This window comes from Chanos chanos, chromosome 4 (assembly GCF_902362185.1).
Source record: "Chanos chanos chromosome 4, fChaCha1.1, whole genome shotgun sequence".
In the NCBI taxonomy this organism is placed as follows: domain Eukaryota; kingdom Metazoa; phylum Chordata; class Actinopteri; order Gonorynchiformes; family Chanidae; genus Chanos; species Chanos chanos.
The window spans coordinates 15,886,109-15,903,743 of NC_044498.1; the positions used below are offsets into that span (position 1 = coordinate 15,886,109).

General features: G+C 42.6%; 1 protein-coding gene across 1 annotated transcript in view; it reads left to right on the forward strand.

Moving 5' to 3' along the window:
* The window catches only part of rev3l (REV3 like, DNA directed polymerase zeta catalytic subunit), a 36,715-nt gene that overhangs the window by 9,044 nt on the left and 10,036 nt on the right, over positions 1-17,635 (forward strand). Inside the window, exons 2-13 of the mRNA XM_030772122.1 lie at positions 3,904-4,093; positions 5,403-5,477; positions 6,697-6,845; positions 8,178-8,319; positions 8,431-8,525; positions 10,114-10,218; positions 10,726-10,810; positions 12,054-12,196; positions 12,433-12,561; positions 12,694-12,928; positions 13,333-13,475; positions 13,587-17,508. Of these exons, the coding sequence (XP_030627982.1) occupies positions 3,904-4,093; positions 5,403-5,477; positions 6,697-6,845; positions 8,178-8,319; positions 8,431-8,525; positions 10,114-10,218; positions 10,726-10,810; positions 12,054-12,196; positions 12,433-12,561; positions 12,694-12,928; positions 13,333-13,475; positions 13,587-17,508 (5,413 nt within the window). The remainder of the gene's footprint in view (positions 1-3,903; positions 4,094-5,402; positions 5,478-6,696; positions 6,846-8,177; positions 8,320-8,430; positions 8,526-10,113; positions 10,219-10,725; positions 10,811-12,053; positions 12,197-12,432; positions 12,562-12,693; positions 12,929-13,332; positions 13,476-13,586; positions 17,509-17,635) is intronic.

The following is a 17,635-nucleotide window of genomic DNA, read 5'->3' on the forward strand; positions in this document are numbered from 1 at the left end:
TTGGTCGCTGAACTGATTCTGTGATTCATATTAAATCTGTATTCTTTTTAAAATGGCTATCTAAGGGAAATCCTCCACCGCGTAATGAAAATATTAGATTCAAACAGACCCGAGTAAAACCTGATGCGTCTTTGTGAGCAGTGGTCCATCTGCTGAAGACTTTGAGTACTCCCTAAATCTTTTAGCTCGTAATTACCTCATGCTAATTCCCCTGGTGAGACAGAGAAACGTCGCATGAGGTCTGGCTCCGCGTCCGCTTCTTTGTTTCCGTACTGTACGGCTGTTCAGGACGCTGTACGTTAGACAGCAGAGGTTTCTTCAATGCTGTGCCTTTTTTATTTTGTTTATTTACTTATTCACTTAAAGCGTAGCGGTGTCAAGACATTTCACTGTCATAAATTTGCTACCAGCCCAGGCTGCCATGGCAAAAGCTTAATGAAATAGCTTTCAGCAATTAGCTCATTAGAGAAAATGACAGTGTGGAAAAACTATGGAGCAAATATTGCCGTGCAAGCAGTAAGCGCGTTCATTGGTGCGACTCCTGATGCATTGTTGCTGTAGTGTGATCCAGATGTCACCTGCACTTCTGTTGCGCCAATGTTACTGGGTGGGGGAGGGGTGGAGACATAGTCTGATATAGTGGAATTAAAGGAAACGGGAGCTCTGGTCGTCTCCTGCAAAAAAAAAAAAAAAATGAAGTTTGTGAAAAAGGAGAAAGAAACTAAGAAAGACTCTGTCCTCTGTGCTCCTCCGTTTCTTTTCTCTGTGTCTCACTGTCTCTCTTTCCTAAATTCTTTTTGCTCTCTAGCTCATCTGTTTGGCCGTGTGCCTGTTCACCCACCGCGGAGAAACACAGGGGGCTTTGTGTGGGGACACCTCTTAACCTCACAGTCATGGTGATATGGATCTGGTGTTTGCTTTGTTTCAGCAATTCTCTCAAGCTCTGAATCCGAGCTACAGGTGTTTTAACAGTACTATGAACTTACAGAGGTTGTGTTTGATTACCCCAGCACATAGACTCCTCTGTGTCCTCTTGGCAGCGTGAGGGACACAGCTCTTGGCCGGAAACGAATCCTTCGGCTGTAATTAAACAAGCAATGACTGTTTTTAAATAGTGGAGAGTCCTGACCAGACCAGAAGACCCTTGTTGTCCAGCTTACTGAAATGTGTTGGAGTCAACGCTAGCTGCATAACATGCGTACACCTTTCCAGTGATAATGAGTAGAGGTCATTTCACTGGGTATACTGCACGTTATACAGTGTCATTTTTATCTTGAGCATGTTCATCGTTTCAAGAGTAGGAGCTACCTTTTTTTTATGTGTCTGGATCAGCCATGGAGGAGCGACTTTTTGAAAGTCATACCAAAAGCACCACAGCGTTTTATTTGCAATAAAAAAAAAAAAAAGGGTTTGATAATGTTGTGAGAACTGTAGTTGTTTTTCTCACACCCAGCATTGCAGAAGCTTTCCGCAGTTTGTTCCCCAAGGCTTTGTGCAGACCGAGTTCCACCTGTAGCCTTTATTTTAGGTGGGTTTTTTTTTTTACCCCTCTTCTCCCCTCGTGTGCCTCAGAAGACCACACAAAAGACCCTCAAAGGAGCTTGGTGTCTCTCCTGCTGTTGTGCTAACACTGACTGATGGCAGAGGAAGCCTTGTGTGAGTGGGCAATTGTCCTGAGGACACACAGAGAGACGCTTGGAGTTGTATTTAGAAGAGGAAAATCCCTCTTCCTTGAGGAGTTTACTACGGTATGGATTTGTTTTGCTCTGTGCTGTTCTGGTACGGTAGCAGTTCTTTCAGTGGTAAGCGGCGAAGGCACCTTCACGCCCTTGTTGTTCATTCACAGATTTTAAGCCCAGTGGTCTGGCAGCTAAACTGTAGTGATGGCAGTGCTCAGACAGACAGAGCCTTATAAAGCAGACAGCAGTCTCACTCCATAGATCTCTCTCTCTCTCTCTCTCTCTCTCTCTCTCTCTCTTTCTCTCAGCCAGCTGGGTAGAAAGAATTACTCACTTATATCTCCCTGGTGCCTATCTGATGCTAGAGCTCCACAGCCCTGTTACCTAGCAACTGCAGCAGCTCACACGCAGCACTGGCTCCATCTGAGTGAACACGTGCAGCCCTGAGAATTCAGCTTGTCTCATCCTTTTGTGCCATCGTGTGTGGCTTTGGTTCATAGAAATGTCACAGAAGCATCTCTTGTCTGTTTTTAGTACAGACCTGTGCTATGTTTGGCCTTTATATAAAAGGATTCTGTCTCTGCTAAAATGAACCGTATCCTGTGCTAAGAGACAGTAGAACTCACACACATATAACTCACTGGTCCTTTGGATTGCTTCCACGCCACAATTATCAGGTGTCACGATTGGCTTCCTTTTACATATATGTTTTTATCCCTTTTATCCTGTATGCTGAAGTCTTAGGGCTACGTTCAGTCATTTGAAAGACAAGGGAGGGACACTTGGCATCATTTTTACCTCAGAGAACTGTCTTCCTCTCCTTCTGGTCGCCAATGGAAATTCACAGAGCTGGGAGTGTAGGCTGCGCTTGTGGTGAGTAGTTTGTGCTGGTGTGTTGCAGAGGGGGTCCTCAGCCAAAGGGATTTGTATGAAGAACATCAGGACTGTGACTCAGACACTGACATCTCCACGGCAACATCCTGTGTATTCTTTTGTTGTTCCATGATATCAAATTTCAGGTCATTTATATGAAGAACGGGAGTGCTGTTTGTGTGACTTGAGCACTCGCTGGGTGGGCTACAGAGGCTAAATGGATTTTTCCTCAATCTCTCCTTCGTCCTCTCTTGAGTGACATTAAACAGTTGCTTTTTCTGGCACATGCCATGACCTAATCTGCCATTACTTTAGCCATGTGTTAAACTATGTTTCTGTCCATTTAGCTGTTCAGGTAATGGTATAGTTCACACAGATCTCTGTAGTCGGTTACAGCCTTGGTGTTCTTGTGTACACTTCAGTCTGGCATTGTCTTAGAAAGCCAGCATGTGCCTCTGTGTGTGTGTGTGTGTGTGTGTGTGTGTGTGTTCGTGTGTGTGTGTGTGTGTCAGAGCTTGGAAACTATGCTGGAACAGTTTTACTGGTCCCTGTCTTCTTCATAGCCAGAGTGTCTCTGTTCCACTCAGACTGTGGCTTTAACTGTCTCCATAAAAGGACTAGCCACACCCTCATAATTCAGTCTGATGCTGTAAATGTTTATCTGAATCGGGCAGGCTTGCACAAGCGAATGACATTTGTCATTAGGTGTTTCAGTGCTCACATTTAGTCATTTAGGGTTATTTAGGATTGAGACTTTTATGTAATACAGCTCATGACTAAATAAAATCTTTTCTTTTCTTCATAGTAGATGGAATTATGTGGTGCTCAGGTAAAGAACAGATTCATCTCGACCAGTGGACATCCCGTAACATCTTTGTTTAGGTGACATTTAGAACTCTTCTAGATGGGTGCAGATATGTCTGTTTAAAAGTATTCCGTGTTCTTGCCGGGAAAAAAAAAAGTCTCATTCCATCTGGTCATGGCCATCTGTCTGTTTTTTTGGGGGTTTTTTGATTTCTTTTCCAGATCAGAACTTTATTTAGTACATGTGTATATAATACTTCTCCAGAAAAGCAGAATGATTTTCAGGCTTTTGTTGCAAACCACTACAAACATACCAGATTCAGCTAATAAAGGTCCCGCAAAACCTCTGAATATAAGATGCAGGTGTGTTGGATTAGGGCTAGAACAAAAAAAAAAAAAAGCGCTGTCGCTTTAGGAGTCGCCTCCCCCTCGCTATGGTATGAGATGCCCATCTGGTTCTACTGAGATTTTTATACACACGCTGGATTAAGCTGGGCTAGTTCCTCTCCAGCTCCTCATTAAGTTCTTCCTCTGTGTCTGATTACAGGGCAGAAGACGTGTCTCCACTTGCATGGCATCTTTCCCTACGTCTACGTGCCATACGACGGCTATGGACAGCAGCCGGAGAGATACCTGCGGCAGGTTGCCTACAGCATCGACAGAGCCCTCAATGTGTCCATGGGCAACCCCTCCTCCGGTGCACAACACATCTTTAAAGTGACACTGGTTTCTGGGATGTAAGTCCTCCTGCCTAACTAACTGAAGACTTGAGCGGTCTAGAACGTATTTTTAAAACTGCAAAAACCCATGAAGGCAGCGTAGTTTGTTAGGGTCTCCCCATGGTAAATCTGGGTGGATTCAGGTGTGACTGACTAGACAGGGATTGTACTGGCTCATGTGCACTGTCCTTAAATCTAAGTGTAACCTTTTGATGAATTCAAATGTCCCGATGGTTCTAATCAGGGAGGCAGGATTCGGTCAGCTCTCAGAATCCTTTGTTTACCTTCTTTAACTGGTTAAAAGCTCTGAACCACAATGCCACAATCATTGAATAGTAATGAATATCAGATGATCAGTAAAAAAAGACCAATAAAAGCTTTTTTAGATGTGACAAAGTATTGTGATGTTTTCATCAGCAGTGAAGACAGTATGTGTACTGACAACAGAGTAAAAGAGCAATTGAAGATGTTGATTTAAATCATCTGTAACCTATGACTCCAGCAGTCCTGTGTGCAAACAAGTCTCATGTGGTACACTGTTACTTGACACAAATGTAAAGTAGCCAAATTAAATAGCTAAAATACCCCATGTAAAACAACACAGAACGTTCTAACAATGACAGAATAAATGGAAGAAGAGCAAAGAATCCAGGCACAGATACTGAATCCTCTCTGTATTGAATGAGGTCATTCACCCAGCATTCTTCGAAGTAATCCATCCATCACTCATAATAATTGACCTTAACTAGTTTGCTCACGCCACGCCACCACGACACATTGCCAAAGTCCAAATCTCATTTGACAACGTAATATGTATAGATAACAAATTCCTACAACACTGCCCCAAGTATGGTCCTGTTACAGCATTAGGGTCATTCTCAAGGGCAACAAAAATACAATTCAGCTTAATTCAATATTTTGTATATTATGTAGTAACATGATGCAAGACAATGACAATGTGTCCTTTGTAGTCTCTAGCAAACAAATTAGTCAAGATAATGCATTGTGAGTGATCAAAGGGTTAATTGATTGGATGATATGTATGCCTTCTTAATCCACCAGCGAGTTGGATTGTGTCTGTACACACATATATGTAGTTGAATATTTCTGTAGATATATAGATATGTTGTATACGTTGTGTGTGCAACCTCCTGTTATGTAGAGAGTTTTCTGCAGGATGAAATAAAAAAAGTAAAATAACTGAATGATATCCACGCTGTTGGTAAGACACTGAGTGCTATTATTCCTGAGGTGATTGCTGCACTTGAGCTCATGCATTGAGTGAGTACTAAAGAGTTCAACTTGTCCTCATTTGTCCTCTCCTCAGGCCTTTCTATGGATACCATGCAAAAGAGAAAGCATTCATGAAGATTTATCTCTACAACCCACAGATGGTTAAAAGGTGGGTGTTTACACTGAGGGTCTGGTCAATGAGTTCCACCTGTTTTTTGTTTTTTTTTACAGTAGCACTGCCTTAATGAGCATCACGTTTTCACACTTACAAATGTTCACTTGAATACCACTTGCAAAATACATTTGTTCCAATTTCCTGTCGTAGTAATTGGAAGTAAATATAGAAGTAAATGACTTTTGAGAGGGATCTCAAAGTAAACAAGGCGAATGAAAGTAGATGACCTTTTGGTGATCCTTTTGAACTGTATACACAATTTGAGGTGTTGCTTTTTTGAAGACAGTCATTTCACTGAAAGTTAATATCCCTGAGTTCATCACAAATCAGTAGGATAATTTCATCAAGACACCTAGGCTAGACCTCTAAACTAATAGTAATAGTAATATTAATTGCATCTAGAGTTAGACCAGACCCTTTCCATTGATTTGACCCTGTACTGTGTGAAGGTTATGGCTGAACCATGTTAAGGTTTGTGTTGTGTGAGGTGGATGTTGATTTGACCTCACACTCTAGTCAGTGATGTAGGGCTAGGTGTGACTGCTGCTGTGCTGCTGGCAGGGCAGGTAATTACTCCGTCTGGATTACAGACGGAGAGGAGTGAGTGTGTGTTGTGTGTCAGTGTGTCAGTGTGTCTATTTATAGTGCCTAACACCATTAGTCAGACAGTGAATGTGCTTTGCTACTGCTATTGTAGGAGAGAGGGAGAGACTAGTGTTGTGTCTGCTACAGTCCTCGTTCACCTTAACACACACACACCTTGTTCACCTTAACACACACACACACACGTATATACACAAACGTGTCTCTCGTGTATTCTCCTTGCAACAGCTCTTAACCCGCTTATAAATTAAAGTTTATCCTCTGCTTGGTGGAGCAGACAGAAAAATCCAAATTCAGCCAGTTTCACTGAAAATGAGGCAGTTTGGATGCTCTAGCTGGTCTAACAGTCCAAACCTGTAACAAAGCTAGAATAGTTTGAATGTTCAGTGTTCAAACAGTGTCATTTATCAAGGAAGGGTTATGACCTTCTAGTCACCAATAGCATAGAGATCTAAACGCACCAGAGACTGTTGTGGTTTAAACTTATGTATTTCTCTTCTTATTTCCTTTGACGATTACGCTCCATGAAACATACCGGGAGGTTTAAAGTGCCCAGCTGCCATTGTCCTGGGTTTGCGAGGCACTGAGAGGTCTGATCTGTTATTTCCAGGGTCTGCGAACTGTTACAAGGAGGAGCCGTTATGAACAAGAGCTTCCAGCCACATGAGGCCCACATCCCCTTCCTGCTGCAGCTCTTTATCGACTATAACTTATACGGCATGAATCTGGTCAACTTGGCAACCGTCAAGTTCCGCCGCAGTCAAAGTCGAGGTAGGACACGTGCAGGATTTCAAACACGACCACAAATGATTGTCAGGTTTAAGATTTCACATTTGAAGTGATCCATTTCTTACGTGTGACAGTGTTATGTGTGGAGTAAAGGTGCCTGTTTTGGCATGAATGCATTGCAGTGCGACTCCTCTCGCGTGGTTGTATCTCTTAAGTTTGTGTGTTGGTGGAGAGAAAACCATTCTGCTTTAGCTCATTCTGCATCAGTTCAACAGGAAACAGCTAGCCTCTGCTCTTTTGTGGCAGAAGCGTCTTGCATTTAAGATGAAGTTGATGTAAAATAGAAGAAAAAAAACCCCCACAAAATCACACATCTTCAAACCTATCCTTAGACTCAGATCCCAGTCTTTGCTATACCAGTGCCACTTCTCCAATGTCTTGTGTCCCCAAAAGTTCTAAAAGTGTCCCAAGCCAGCAAGAAACTGAAGTGTAATTACCTGTGCATTTTAACTGTATATTTTCAATGTCTGAACTCCACTGTTTTAGCACAATGCACCCATGGCCAATGAAGACGTAGGCCAAAACCGCACGTGTGGTCACGTCTCTTTCTGAATGGCCAAGGAAAAATACATGAGTGTTATGCTTTCTATGTTGCGGTTAAAATTGTCTGCTACTGCACACTTCCTCTGAGAGGGAGGAGGAGGAGGCGTAGGAGGAGCAATGCAGTACCCTTTGGTTTGTAGGAGGTGGCCTCTTAGAGCTGCTGCAGCTTTGACCTGCTCATGCTTGGCTTCCTGTCTGATAGCTGTAAGGAGAATTTGGGGAGAAAGCCTGTTTGATCTCGGGCTGGTCCTAATCCTCTAGCTTGCTGAGATGGGACAGGTATCTCTGTTTTTAATGGCCAAGCACCAATGTCACAGGCCCAGCGTGACATAGCCTGAATTAGAGTTAATGAAGCACTGGGAAAGCCCATCCTGAGATTAACTGGTTCCCACCAACTTCATGCAAGGCTCTCCCTATACAAAGACCTCAGTGATAAACCCATTCCTTCTATTAATGAAATCCCTTGGAAGTGCCCCCATTCCCCAGAGAAAAGGGATGGTGTGGTGGACACCTGTTTACATTCCACAAAGCACAGAATTTCTTTTATTCTTGATCAGAATAGGCCTTGAGATTTGTCTCAGTTTGAATTCACCTGTTAACAATTCAAAATTAAAGTTCACCAGCGAATTTGAGGCTTAGCATAATTAAATACCATGTCTGAAGATAGGATGGAAGAAAAAAAAAACCCTCCATACAGAATGACTGAGGAGGAATGAAACATAGCGATTGCTAATTGGTGTGTTTGTACCTCTGTTTCAGGTGAGTCTGTGTCTACATCAGAGTACCAGGGCCCCAAAGGCAGAATGGGCAGTAGTCCTGTGAAGAGTCCCTGCTCCTCCAAACTGTCTGAGAGTATGCTGGGAGGAACTTTTGTGCGCTGGGAAGAGGACGCTTTACCGAGGTGAGCGGGTCGTGAATGGGAGCGTGACAAGTGGTGTGCGTATCACCTGTCTTTGCTTCTGGATGTGATGTGTTTGTGTCTGTTAAGTTTCCGTGCCTCTCTGTGCTTCAGTTCGCTGGTTCTGGATGCGGTGCAGAAACAGAGCACGTGTGAGCTGGAGGCAGATGCTGTGGCTGCTGACATTCTCAACCGTTTGGAGATCGGAAGTAAGAATAAAGAAATTTTGTTTCGTCTGGCTATGGTACAAAATGATTTCCTGAGGCTACTTTCTTTTAAGCTGGGCAATTGCATGCGGTTTCTGTCCTGTTTTTTTATTGTTATTGAATGGTAAAATATAATCAACAGGCAGCACTGACTATACAGAATGTCATTGTCTGGAAACACGAACAATCTCAGCGCGAGCGTTTTGTCGTGCTTTGAGGAGGGTGTTTCTTTCTTTTTTCTTTTTTTTTAAACCTAGATCTGTGCTGCTGGTTCTGTTTCATTTGAAATGTTGCTGTGATTAAAGTGGATTGTTGGATTCAGTTCATTTCTACACTCCTCCCCCTCAGGAGAACACTAAGACTGCTTCCTCCTCAGAATCAGTCACCCTGTGTGGGAGACGAGAGAGAGAGGGGAGAGGAGATTTTATCCATTTATGGACTGAATAAATACATAATTCTGTTGTTGGGATGTGATCCAGGTTTTTTTTTTTTCCCCAAAATGTGAAATCTATTTTTGAATGCTTAAAAGGCAAGTTAATTTACAGTAAGGGTCGACAGATAAAAATTTGATAATGATACAGATGATTAGTAATCAAGAGGGCTAATGACCAATATTTGGGGCCAATTCATTTGCAGAAAATATTAAAATTTTAGCGTTTAAAATGTACATGTGGAGTAAAACAAACTCGAACATTCAAAGCTTCCTTTAAATGAACATATGGTACATGAAATACTTGTAAAAATATAAAACATTTGAGCATTATATAAGAAAAAGTGCATGGAGCTCCCGCAAGGTACAAAAATTGTCTGTATTTGGTCAAACAAATGCATGGTTCATTAATTAATGGAGCACCCAGAGCTGTGAGCTTGAGCCTTGGTCGCGTGTTTGTGTAAGTGAGCAGTAGGAGTGCGTGTGAAATTACGTTACAGAGTGAATTTTGTAACCTCTTTATGATGAGACATCTTCGCCAGATCATGAGAATAACGTGGAAAGGCCGAGTTCCAAATGTTGATATCCTTGAGAAAGCTGGTCTCCCTAGCATGGAGCCGATACTAAGCCAACAAAATCTGCGATGGTTAGGCCACCTCCAACGAATGTCTTTAGACCGTCTGCCTCGTCAGCTCCATTACTCGCAGCTGTCAGTTGGCACGTGTAGAATTGGACGACCTTGCCTGAGATGTAAGGATGTAGCAAAACGCAACATGAAACTCAATAGCATTGACTATACTTCATGGGAAACTGCCACCAAGTGCAGATCTGGTTGGTGTGACTTACTACATAAATCATGATTCTATACGGCATTCACCATCGAATCGATGGACAGCATACTACTTCTACGGTTTTAAGTACCGGCCAAAACAATGCTCGGTTGACCCTTAAATTTCGGTAGCTTTATAAAGCTGTGTTTAGGTTGAACACACAGGGTGTCTTAAGCTAAACAGAATTTTAATCACATTTTGTCCATTTTCAAATGTGTTTTTTAAGTATGCAAGTTGTCAGCTCTTGTGGACCAGAGATGTAGGTTATGTGTAAATCTATTAAAATCAGCTGAACATTTTAAATGTTAACAGAAGTGCTTGTTTTTTGCAGTTCAGGTCGGAAGGAACCCCGGCCTTCAGGCAATTTGGGAGGATGAGAAGCAAAGGCGGAGGGAGAATAACCAGGCCTCCCAAATTGAGACTCCTGAATCTCAAGGTAAGGTGATTTTAGCTTTTTCCAGTCATCTTCATAAAAGTGTGGATCTCAGTTTAACCATCAGAACTCTTCAGTAGATCATTGCTAGTGTTCTGAAGATGCATAATCCTTGGTTTTGGTATAGCTGGTATAACATGTGTGACCGCAAAAAAAGCTGTTTCGTCTCTCCAAATGATGAAAGTGCAGTGCCTCGTTGGGTTACGAACACTTACTCTGCTTTGTGTCGCAGTGTATTGCAAATTGACGCTCTCTGCTCAGTTATATCAATGACTGTCTTATTGCTATCACATTTAACTCTTCTGAGGTGTAAATAATAAGAGTGTGTGATGATATTGCCTATGATGTATTCATAGTAATAATAGCGCCTTCTTAGAAAAACAATAGTGTGAAAGTGTTTAATTCTGACAGATGATACACTGGGAATTATTATGTAATCTTTGGTTGTCTGTGAAAACCATCCAGCTTGCAGGATTAATTGAATTTCTGTTGTGCTTAATATTGTTACAGATCGAGGGAATATTGAACCTGCGGAGAGTGAGAAAATCTTCATGAAGCGATTCAAGGAGATACTGAGAGAAAATGAGTTTGATGTGTGAGTAACCACACTGTAAAACTTGTTATAAAGGGACCCCACTTCATCCCACTGATTTTTAACTGTAGGGTTATAATCCTGTTTTTGTTTTTGTTTTTCGTTTTGAACACAAAAAATTCAGTGACCCTGATTGGGTTGTGTGTCTTTTTTCCTCATACTGGGTATACAGCGGTATACAAACAACAGTATACAACCTAGTACTGTGCATGGCTTGGGACATTATGTTTAGCTCTTTGTGAGTTTCGTATGGTAATGTTGTACAGCCCTGTACTTTCTGTGCAGGGCTGTATGAATTTCCTGTCAGAAATTACACTTGATTTTGTGCATCTTGCTTCGTAAGGCCCAGATGGCCTTCATTCACAAAGCATGGTACCCATGGAAAAACAAGGAAGGAAAGAATTAAACGGGTCTATCGTAAGTGTAGCAAAGTGAAAAAAGTTTGGCTTGAATAGAATGGGTTAGTCAGAGTAAATGTCTTTTTTTCTAGTAAATGTTGGGGTTTTTTTTAAATTTTGGCTGTACTAGTCATTTTTTTTAAAATTTTGGCTGTTCAGGCTGGCTTTTAACAAGCCTACAGGACTGGAGTAAAGAGAGAAAGAGACAGCACTGAGATGTGTTAATCACTGCGCAATCTCCTGACACCAGTAGGGATTCCGCCCCTGAGCCACAGAAGCCATTAGCAACGTGACTAATTAACACAAAAAGAATCAGCCTTGCACTGGCCTGTCTCTCGAAACCCTTTTTCAACATGGCTTTTTGCACATAATTTTTAAAGGTGCTTTTAAGACACTCAGAGGTGTGGTATTCCCTTAACACTGTCCACTCTGATGGTCTGGATGGTTTGTTTTCCTTTTAGGTGATAATATTGCGTCTCGTTTTGTGTCAGTCAGCAGGCGAAATAATTGGTGATCGTTTGGTGACTCATTCAGCTCCTCAGCTGTCTGTGTGAGAAGTGGCAGAGAAGCAGGACAGTTTAGCTAAAAGAATGGTCTCTGGAAGCTGAACAAGATTGGCTGGACTTCTGCCAATTCCCTCTCTCTCTTACTCTCTCTCTCTCCCTCTCCCTCTTCCCCCTTCTCAGTTACAATCATACACTCACACATTTTATCTGATGAAGAGATGGGCATTCATAGAAGTAGATGACATAGGCACCTCCTCACAGAAGGCTCCCTGACTCTGATAGTGTCCTCAATTTAGACATAAAATCCAAGAACATTCTCAGAGTTTCTGTCTCTCTCACCAGGACCCAGACAAGATCTTCAATAGATGTTGATGAAGACGAGTCTTTTCCCCTTGAGCTGTCACTTCACCCTGATGTCCTGAGCCCAGATGATCTTCCATGTCCTCCAGCTAGTCAAGTGGAGGTGCACAAAGATGCACAAATTGGTGAGATTTGTTGTCCTCCTTTAAAAGGCTTTATAGATTTATTTGTTTTATTGATTTGTCATTGTGTTTTGTTGCTAAAATTGACTGTTTGAGCTGTTATAATTCCAATTTGTCTGTCCTCACACACCATTTGAGGTAGAAGTGTGTTGGGATGACACATTGAAAATGTCATGCAACTTTTCTTGCAGTATTTTCCAGTAATAACAATGATTTCTCTCCCCCCCCATCCCATTCAGACACTAAACGGCCATGTAGCAAAGAAGCTGAAGTGGCAGTTGTTGATGAGGAGGCTATTTTGAGTCTATTGGAGAATAGCCAGACCTTTCTTCCCCTCTCACAGACATCTAACCACTCTGCAATACTTGGTACAGTGTCCCCTCTGTGTAAAGACACTATTTCTATCTGAACAGCAAATAAGATGTTCTTGTATAGATTAAACTCTGTATTTAGGAACATTTACTGTAATTGTGATGTAAATGTGTGCTCTTTTGGACCAGACAACAGCCAAGACCAGGCCATGGTGGACCTTCTTGTTGGGCTAGAGGATGATGGGTATGGGGCAGACCTGCCGAGAAAAACATGTCAGCAGCAGCTGCCAGGAAGTGCTAGTTGTCCCTATAACAGTGACGACGAAGAAGCAGGACCTGAATTGGAGAAAGAGGAGGCAGAAATGAGTCTAATGATGTCACAGAGATGGGACAGTGATATCCCAGAACACTCATCTAGACAGAGGTTACTATCTCTCTCTCTTGAAGTATGGGGTAGTCCCCTTTTTACTCCATCTGTCAAATGGTCTGAACAACAAAGCTAGGAATTCCATTTTTATTAAGTTGTCCCTCATATGATTAGGTTTCTTCGTGCGTTCCAGAAACTTTCTAGATTCTAGAGCGCTGTTAATTAATTTTTATTTATTTTTCTTTTTTTTTAGTTGTTATTTTGTTGTCTCTTTAAACTTGCAATGTCATTTTACTTCCACACTTTTGGTCTACACCAAGATGTTTAGGACTGGCTTTTTGGCAAATATGAAAAGCTCTTGTACAGGCCAATGAAGGTTCCCTGGTGTGAAGCATTATTGTGGATTGTTTAATTAGATGTCTAGATTTTTTAATCAGTGTCTTTGTTGTCTCCTTCCTCAGGCTCTGTATGAAGGATGCTGATGAAAGCTCTAGTGAAGAACAGCAGGCTTCATCAGATGAAGAGATGGACTGGAGTGGAAACAATGCACTCTATGTTGACCTTTCCATACCCCAACTAGATGGTGCAGCAGATGAAAACAGTGGTGGGTTCAATCGGAAGTAAAATTCATTCATCAAACTCATAGATGAAATGGTTTCATAAGCTTTTTTAGTTCCTTATTTGTAATGAGATTTCTTTTGCCGTATCTGTACAGATACATCATTAAACGACAAAGGCTCCCACACACACTCATCACTTACTGCAACTGAGAAGATCCTCGGGAGAAGGAATCCCTTTCCAGCTGAAACAGTCCCTCTGGAGCCCCCCTCCTCAGCAAAGATCCTCCTTGATTGCAAACATCGTGAGCATAGACAATCTCTTTCTCTTGACACAGAGGAATCGGATAAACATTTTCTTGCCAAAAGCCAAGAGGGCAATGAATGTCCAACAGGGCTTAAAGTGAACAAAGAGAAACCTTACATCCAGCCAGTGAAACATCCAATCCCTTGTAACATAGCCAATAGAGCAGAGGTATCCCAGGTCAGTGTTGACAAAGTTGGTGCTCTTCCTCACACAAATGAGAATAAAACCACTGGTATTAATAAATCAGATCCAGACGGCTTGCCTTTTGGAAATGCAAAGATCACTCAAAGCAGGAAAAAATACAGCAGTATTAAAAATGTGGAGAAGAATCACTTATCTGTCCTACCAAATCATACAAGTTTTTCCCTTCGTTACTCTGAGTTAAGGACTTGCCCAGCCAGGACGGAGAAGGATCTCAGTCAGAAGGACAGCAAAAGTCCTGTGCGTAGGAGTCCTGATAAAGCTCCGAGTCCAATGCACGAGGATGAACTTATGGCCCCTCAGGAGGGAGAGACAGGTCTGGATAGCGAAGAGGGAGATGTTGGAGAGCTGAAAATAAGGTACGAGGACTATCAAGAAAACAAAACCGAGAGGACCATTGTGGCTCAGCAGGAGGCACACTACAAATTTTTCCCTAGTGTGATTCTCTCAAACTGCCTCACCAGACCAGCAAAGAAGTATATAGGAAGCAAGACTGCTGACGGCTGTGCTAATCATGAGCAGCCTGAGCAGCGGCAGTGCAGATTAAAATTAAGCAAGAGAAGAAGTAGTGCAGCAAGTCATAAAAAGGTCAGTTCCATGGATGGGACTCCCAGTGTAGACTTTACTTCAATCAGGCCAGTCTGTCCAAAAAGCAAGGAAACTGATGAGAAACCTGAATCAAGCACATCAGAGCCAAATCCAGATCCTCCAGTTACTGAAGATCCTGCTTTAGCCACTACTGGAGATGGACTTGCCCTGCTCTCTGATATACATACCAAAGTAGCTTGCACTAAGATTTCTAGTTTACCTGGTAGCAAATATACCTTGAGGGCAAAACGCAAAATGAGTTATGAGAGTGAAGATGCAGAGCATTCAAGTTCTCATTCTCTGAAACAAGCTCTTGCTGTCCGAGAGAGTCTAAAAGATAATTTTGCCATGACTGGTCAACAAAAAAGGAGAAAGATGTCTAAAAAAGAGCCACCAATTATCATCAAGTACATCATAATCAACAGGTTCAAAGGTCAGAAGAATATGTTGGTAAAGTTAGCCAAGGTGAATGTGGAAGAACATCACGTAGTATTGACACCAGAGAGGCTGGAAACATATGGTAAACTTGCTCCTCTTAAGGAGTTCTGGCCCAAGGTTCCCGAGTCAACAGCTGTCAAATACCCTTTACCTGAGCCAAAGGTAAGGAAACACCCAAAACGAAAGGCAAAAGTTGCTGCAACATCTAAGAAAACACTCAGCACCTCTCCAAAAGTCAGATGCTCACAGGGTAGTAAAATGAAAAGGATCAAGGGCATTAAAAAAGGAATGGCCTTGTCAACACTGCCAATCCCTCAGCCATGCTATAATGACCACACTGATGATTATTGTACTGAATACTCAGATGTGATGGTCGAATTGGGGTATCTTTCTGAGAGGGCCCCTAGTCCCACCGATTCAACACCACCACGATGTTGGTCTCCCACTGACCCCCTTTTTGAAACTGCCACAAATGATCACTTGATAAATCCATTAAACGATCCTTGTCTTGGATCTCCTTATCAAGTCAGCGATACAAAGCTCTTTGGTGTGGGTGTTCAGAGCAAAAGAAGGGGGGTCAGATCAAGAAGAGTTAACTATACAAGCCCAAAGAGAAGAGGCAAAACATCTAAGACAGCGGAGGAAGAGTCAAAAATAAAGGAGAATATACCTAACAAACCTTCCCGAACCTCAAGGAGACGGAAAAAAGATTATGAAACGACACAAGAAACAGGACTTGATGAAGACTTCACTGCTCTTAAAAAGACCAGGAGACCTAGTAGAAAGAAACTACCTGACGTGTTAGACAACCCTGCTCCTGCTGGATCACAGCCGTTGTTTCCCATAGATGACCTGCCTCCCTGTGAACCCTCATCAGAGGTCCTGACTTCCTTTAAGCAGCAAGCATCTACAAAGGAAAACAAGGATGGCCAAAGTTCACAAACTCTGACACAGCTCAGTGAATTAAAATCAGAGAAAGATGAATCATCCATCAACATGACAGATGAACTCCAGGGTGACAATGCTTTTGCTTCATCAGCCTCTGATCACACTCAAAACCCCGCTGTTGTTAAAAGCTCACTTGGTAGCCTCACATCCTCAGCCGCACACACCACTGGATACCCATGCTCAGTCATCACTTACAGTCGATCCAGTTCACATCTTCAGAATATAAATCAGGGATTCCAAGCAGGACCCATTTCTCCAAATCCCACAGACTTGAAATCTGTGCCTGATAGTCATGAAGAGGGCCTTGACACTACACAGCCATCACAGACAACTCCAAAGACACCTGCAAAGCAAAGACGGCGGCCGCCCAAAAAAGGGAAGGTAGAGAGTCCCTCAGTTCAGATAACATCTCCAGTGACAGCACCTTTGACAGAAGCCATGGGTGGTAGCACTGATGGAGCTGACAAAGGTCACGCATTTCACTCGGGTCTAAGAAATGGAGAGGCCATGTCTCCACCAGATGTTCCTTCTGGACTTGCTGTCCTGAAGGAGCTTCTTCAGAAAAGACAGCTGAAGGCAGGACAAGGTCAGCTTGAGAGTACTTTTGTGTCAAACAGTGTGTGCTCCGCTATTCAAGCAGCTGAAGATGTATCTAATCCACCTGTCAAACAGACAAAAGCTAAGAGGGTGCCATCATCCACACCAAGGAAAACAAGGGCAACAAAGACACAGATACCAAAAGAGAAGAAGCCAAGAAGCAGAAAAAACAACAGCAAGCATGATGACTTAGTAAAACAGGAGCCGCCAATGTCTGATGAAAGTCCCGTGTTTCTATCCGACCCTGGTTTCGATAGCTGTTACTCAATTGAGGATAGCCTGTCCCCTGATATCCCCCATAATTACAGTTTTGATATAAATGCCATAGGGCAAACAGCATTTTCTGGTCTTTATGCCGGCAGCCAGTTTGTACTGACTGACAAGAACCTGCCACACAAGTTTCTGAGCGATGTCAACCAGGATGCCATTCCAGCTATGGCTTTGGGATTAGAGATCAGACCAGAGAAGGCACTTGGCAAAGGGGGAACTGTCAGTCCTGATCTCTTTGATAGGTCCTCTGGAGATAATGGAGAAGCTATTCCCAATGATTTAAGTGTGTCCCTCCTAGATTCTGACAAGATAATTAAAAATAGAGAATGGGGGGCTTCCTTGGGAAAAATACATGGCCTCAGCCACTTTCAAGATTTTCAATGTGAAAAGAGAGATTTACTCTTTGGCTTTGACCCACTCTTGCCTCTCCCTTTAAGCTCTGCCTCTTTCGCTGATAATGGTGGGTCCTCAACAGAGGATTTCCTGGACGCTAATGATGCTTTAACAACATCAACAACTCCTAGCAGCTCCCCACGTTCTGTGAGCTCATTGTCACAGTTGAGGACCGGCAGTCAGTCTCAGAGGGCTCCTGGAGTTCGCATTCTGAAGCCCCTCATGTCTCCTCCCAGCCGAGAGGAGATTCTGACCACTTTGTTAGAGCTGGACCTCTCAGAGGCTATCTACCAAGAGCCCTTCTGCAGTGATCCGTCTGATGCACCTCTGAAACCCAGGTAAAACTGCCGTGGCTGTTTGTGGCATCCTCACTATTTCACAATATTGTCTTTACCTGAGGTTATGAATAGTGTTATACTGCTTTAGTAATCTATTTTATACCATACCCTGAGGAAAATGAATAAT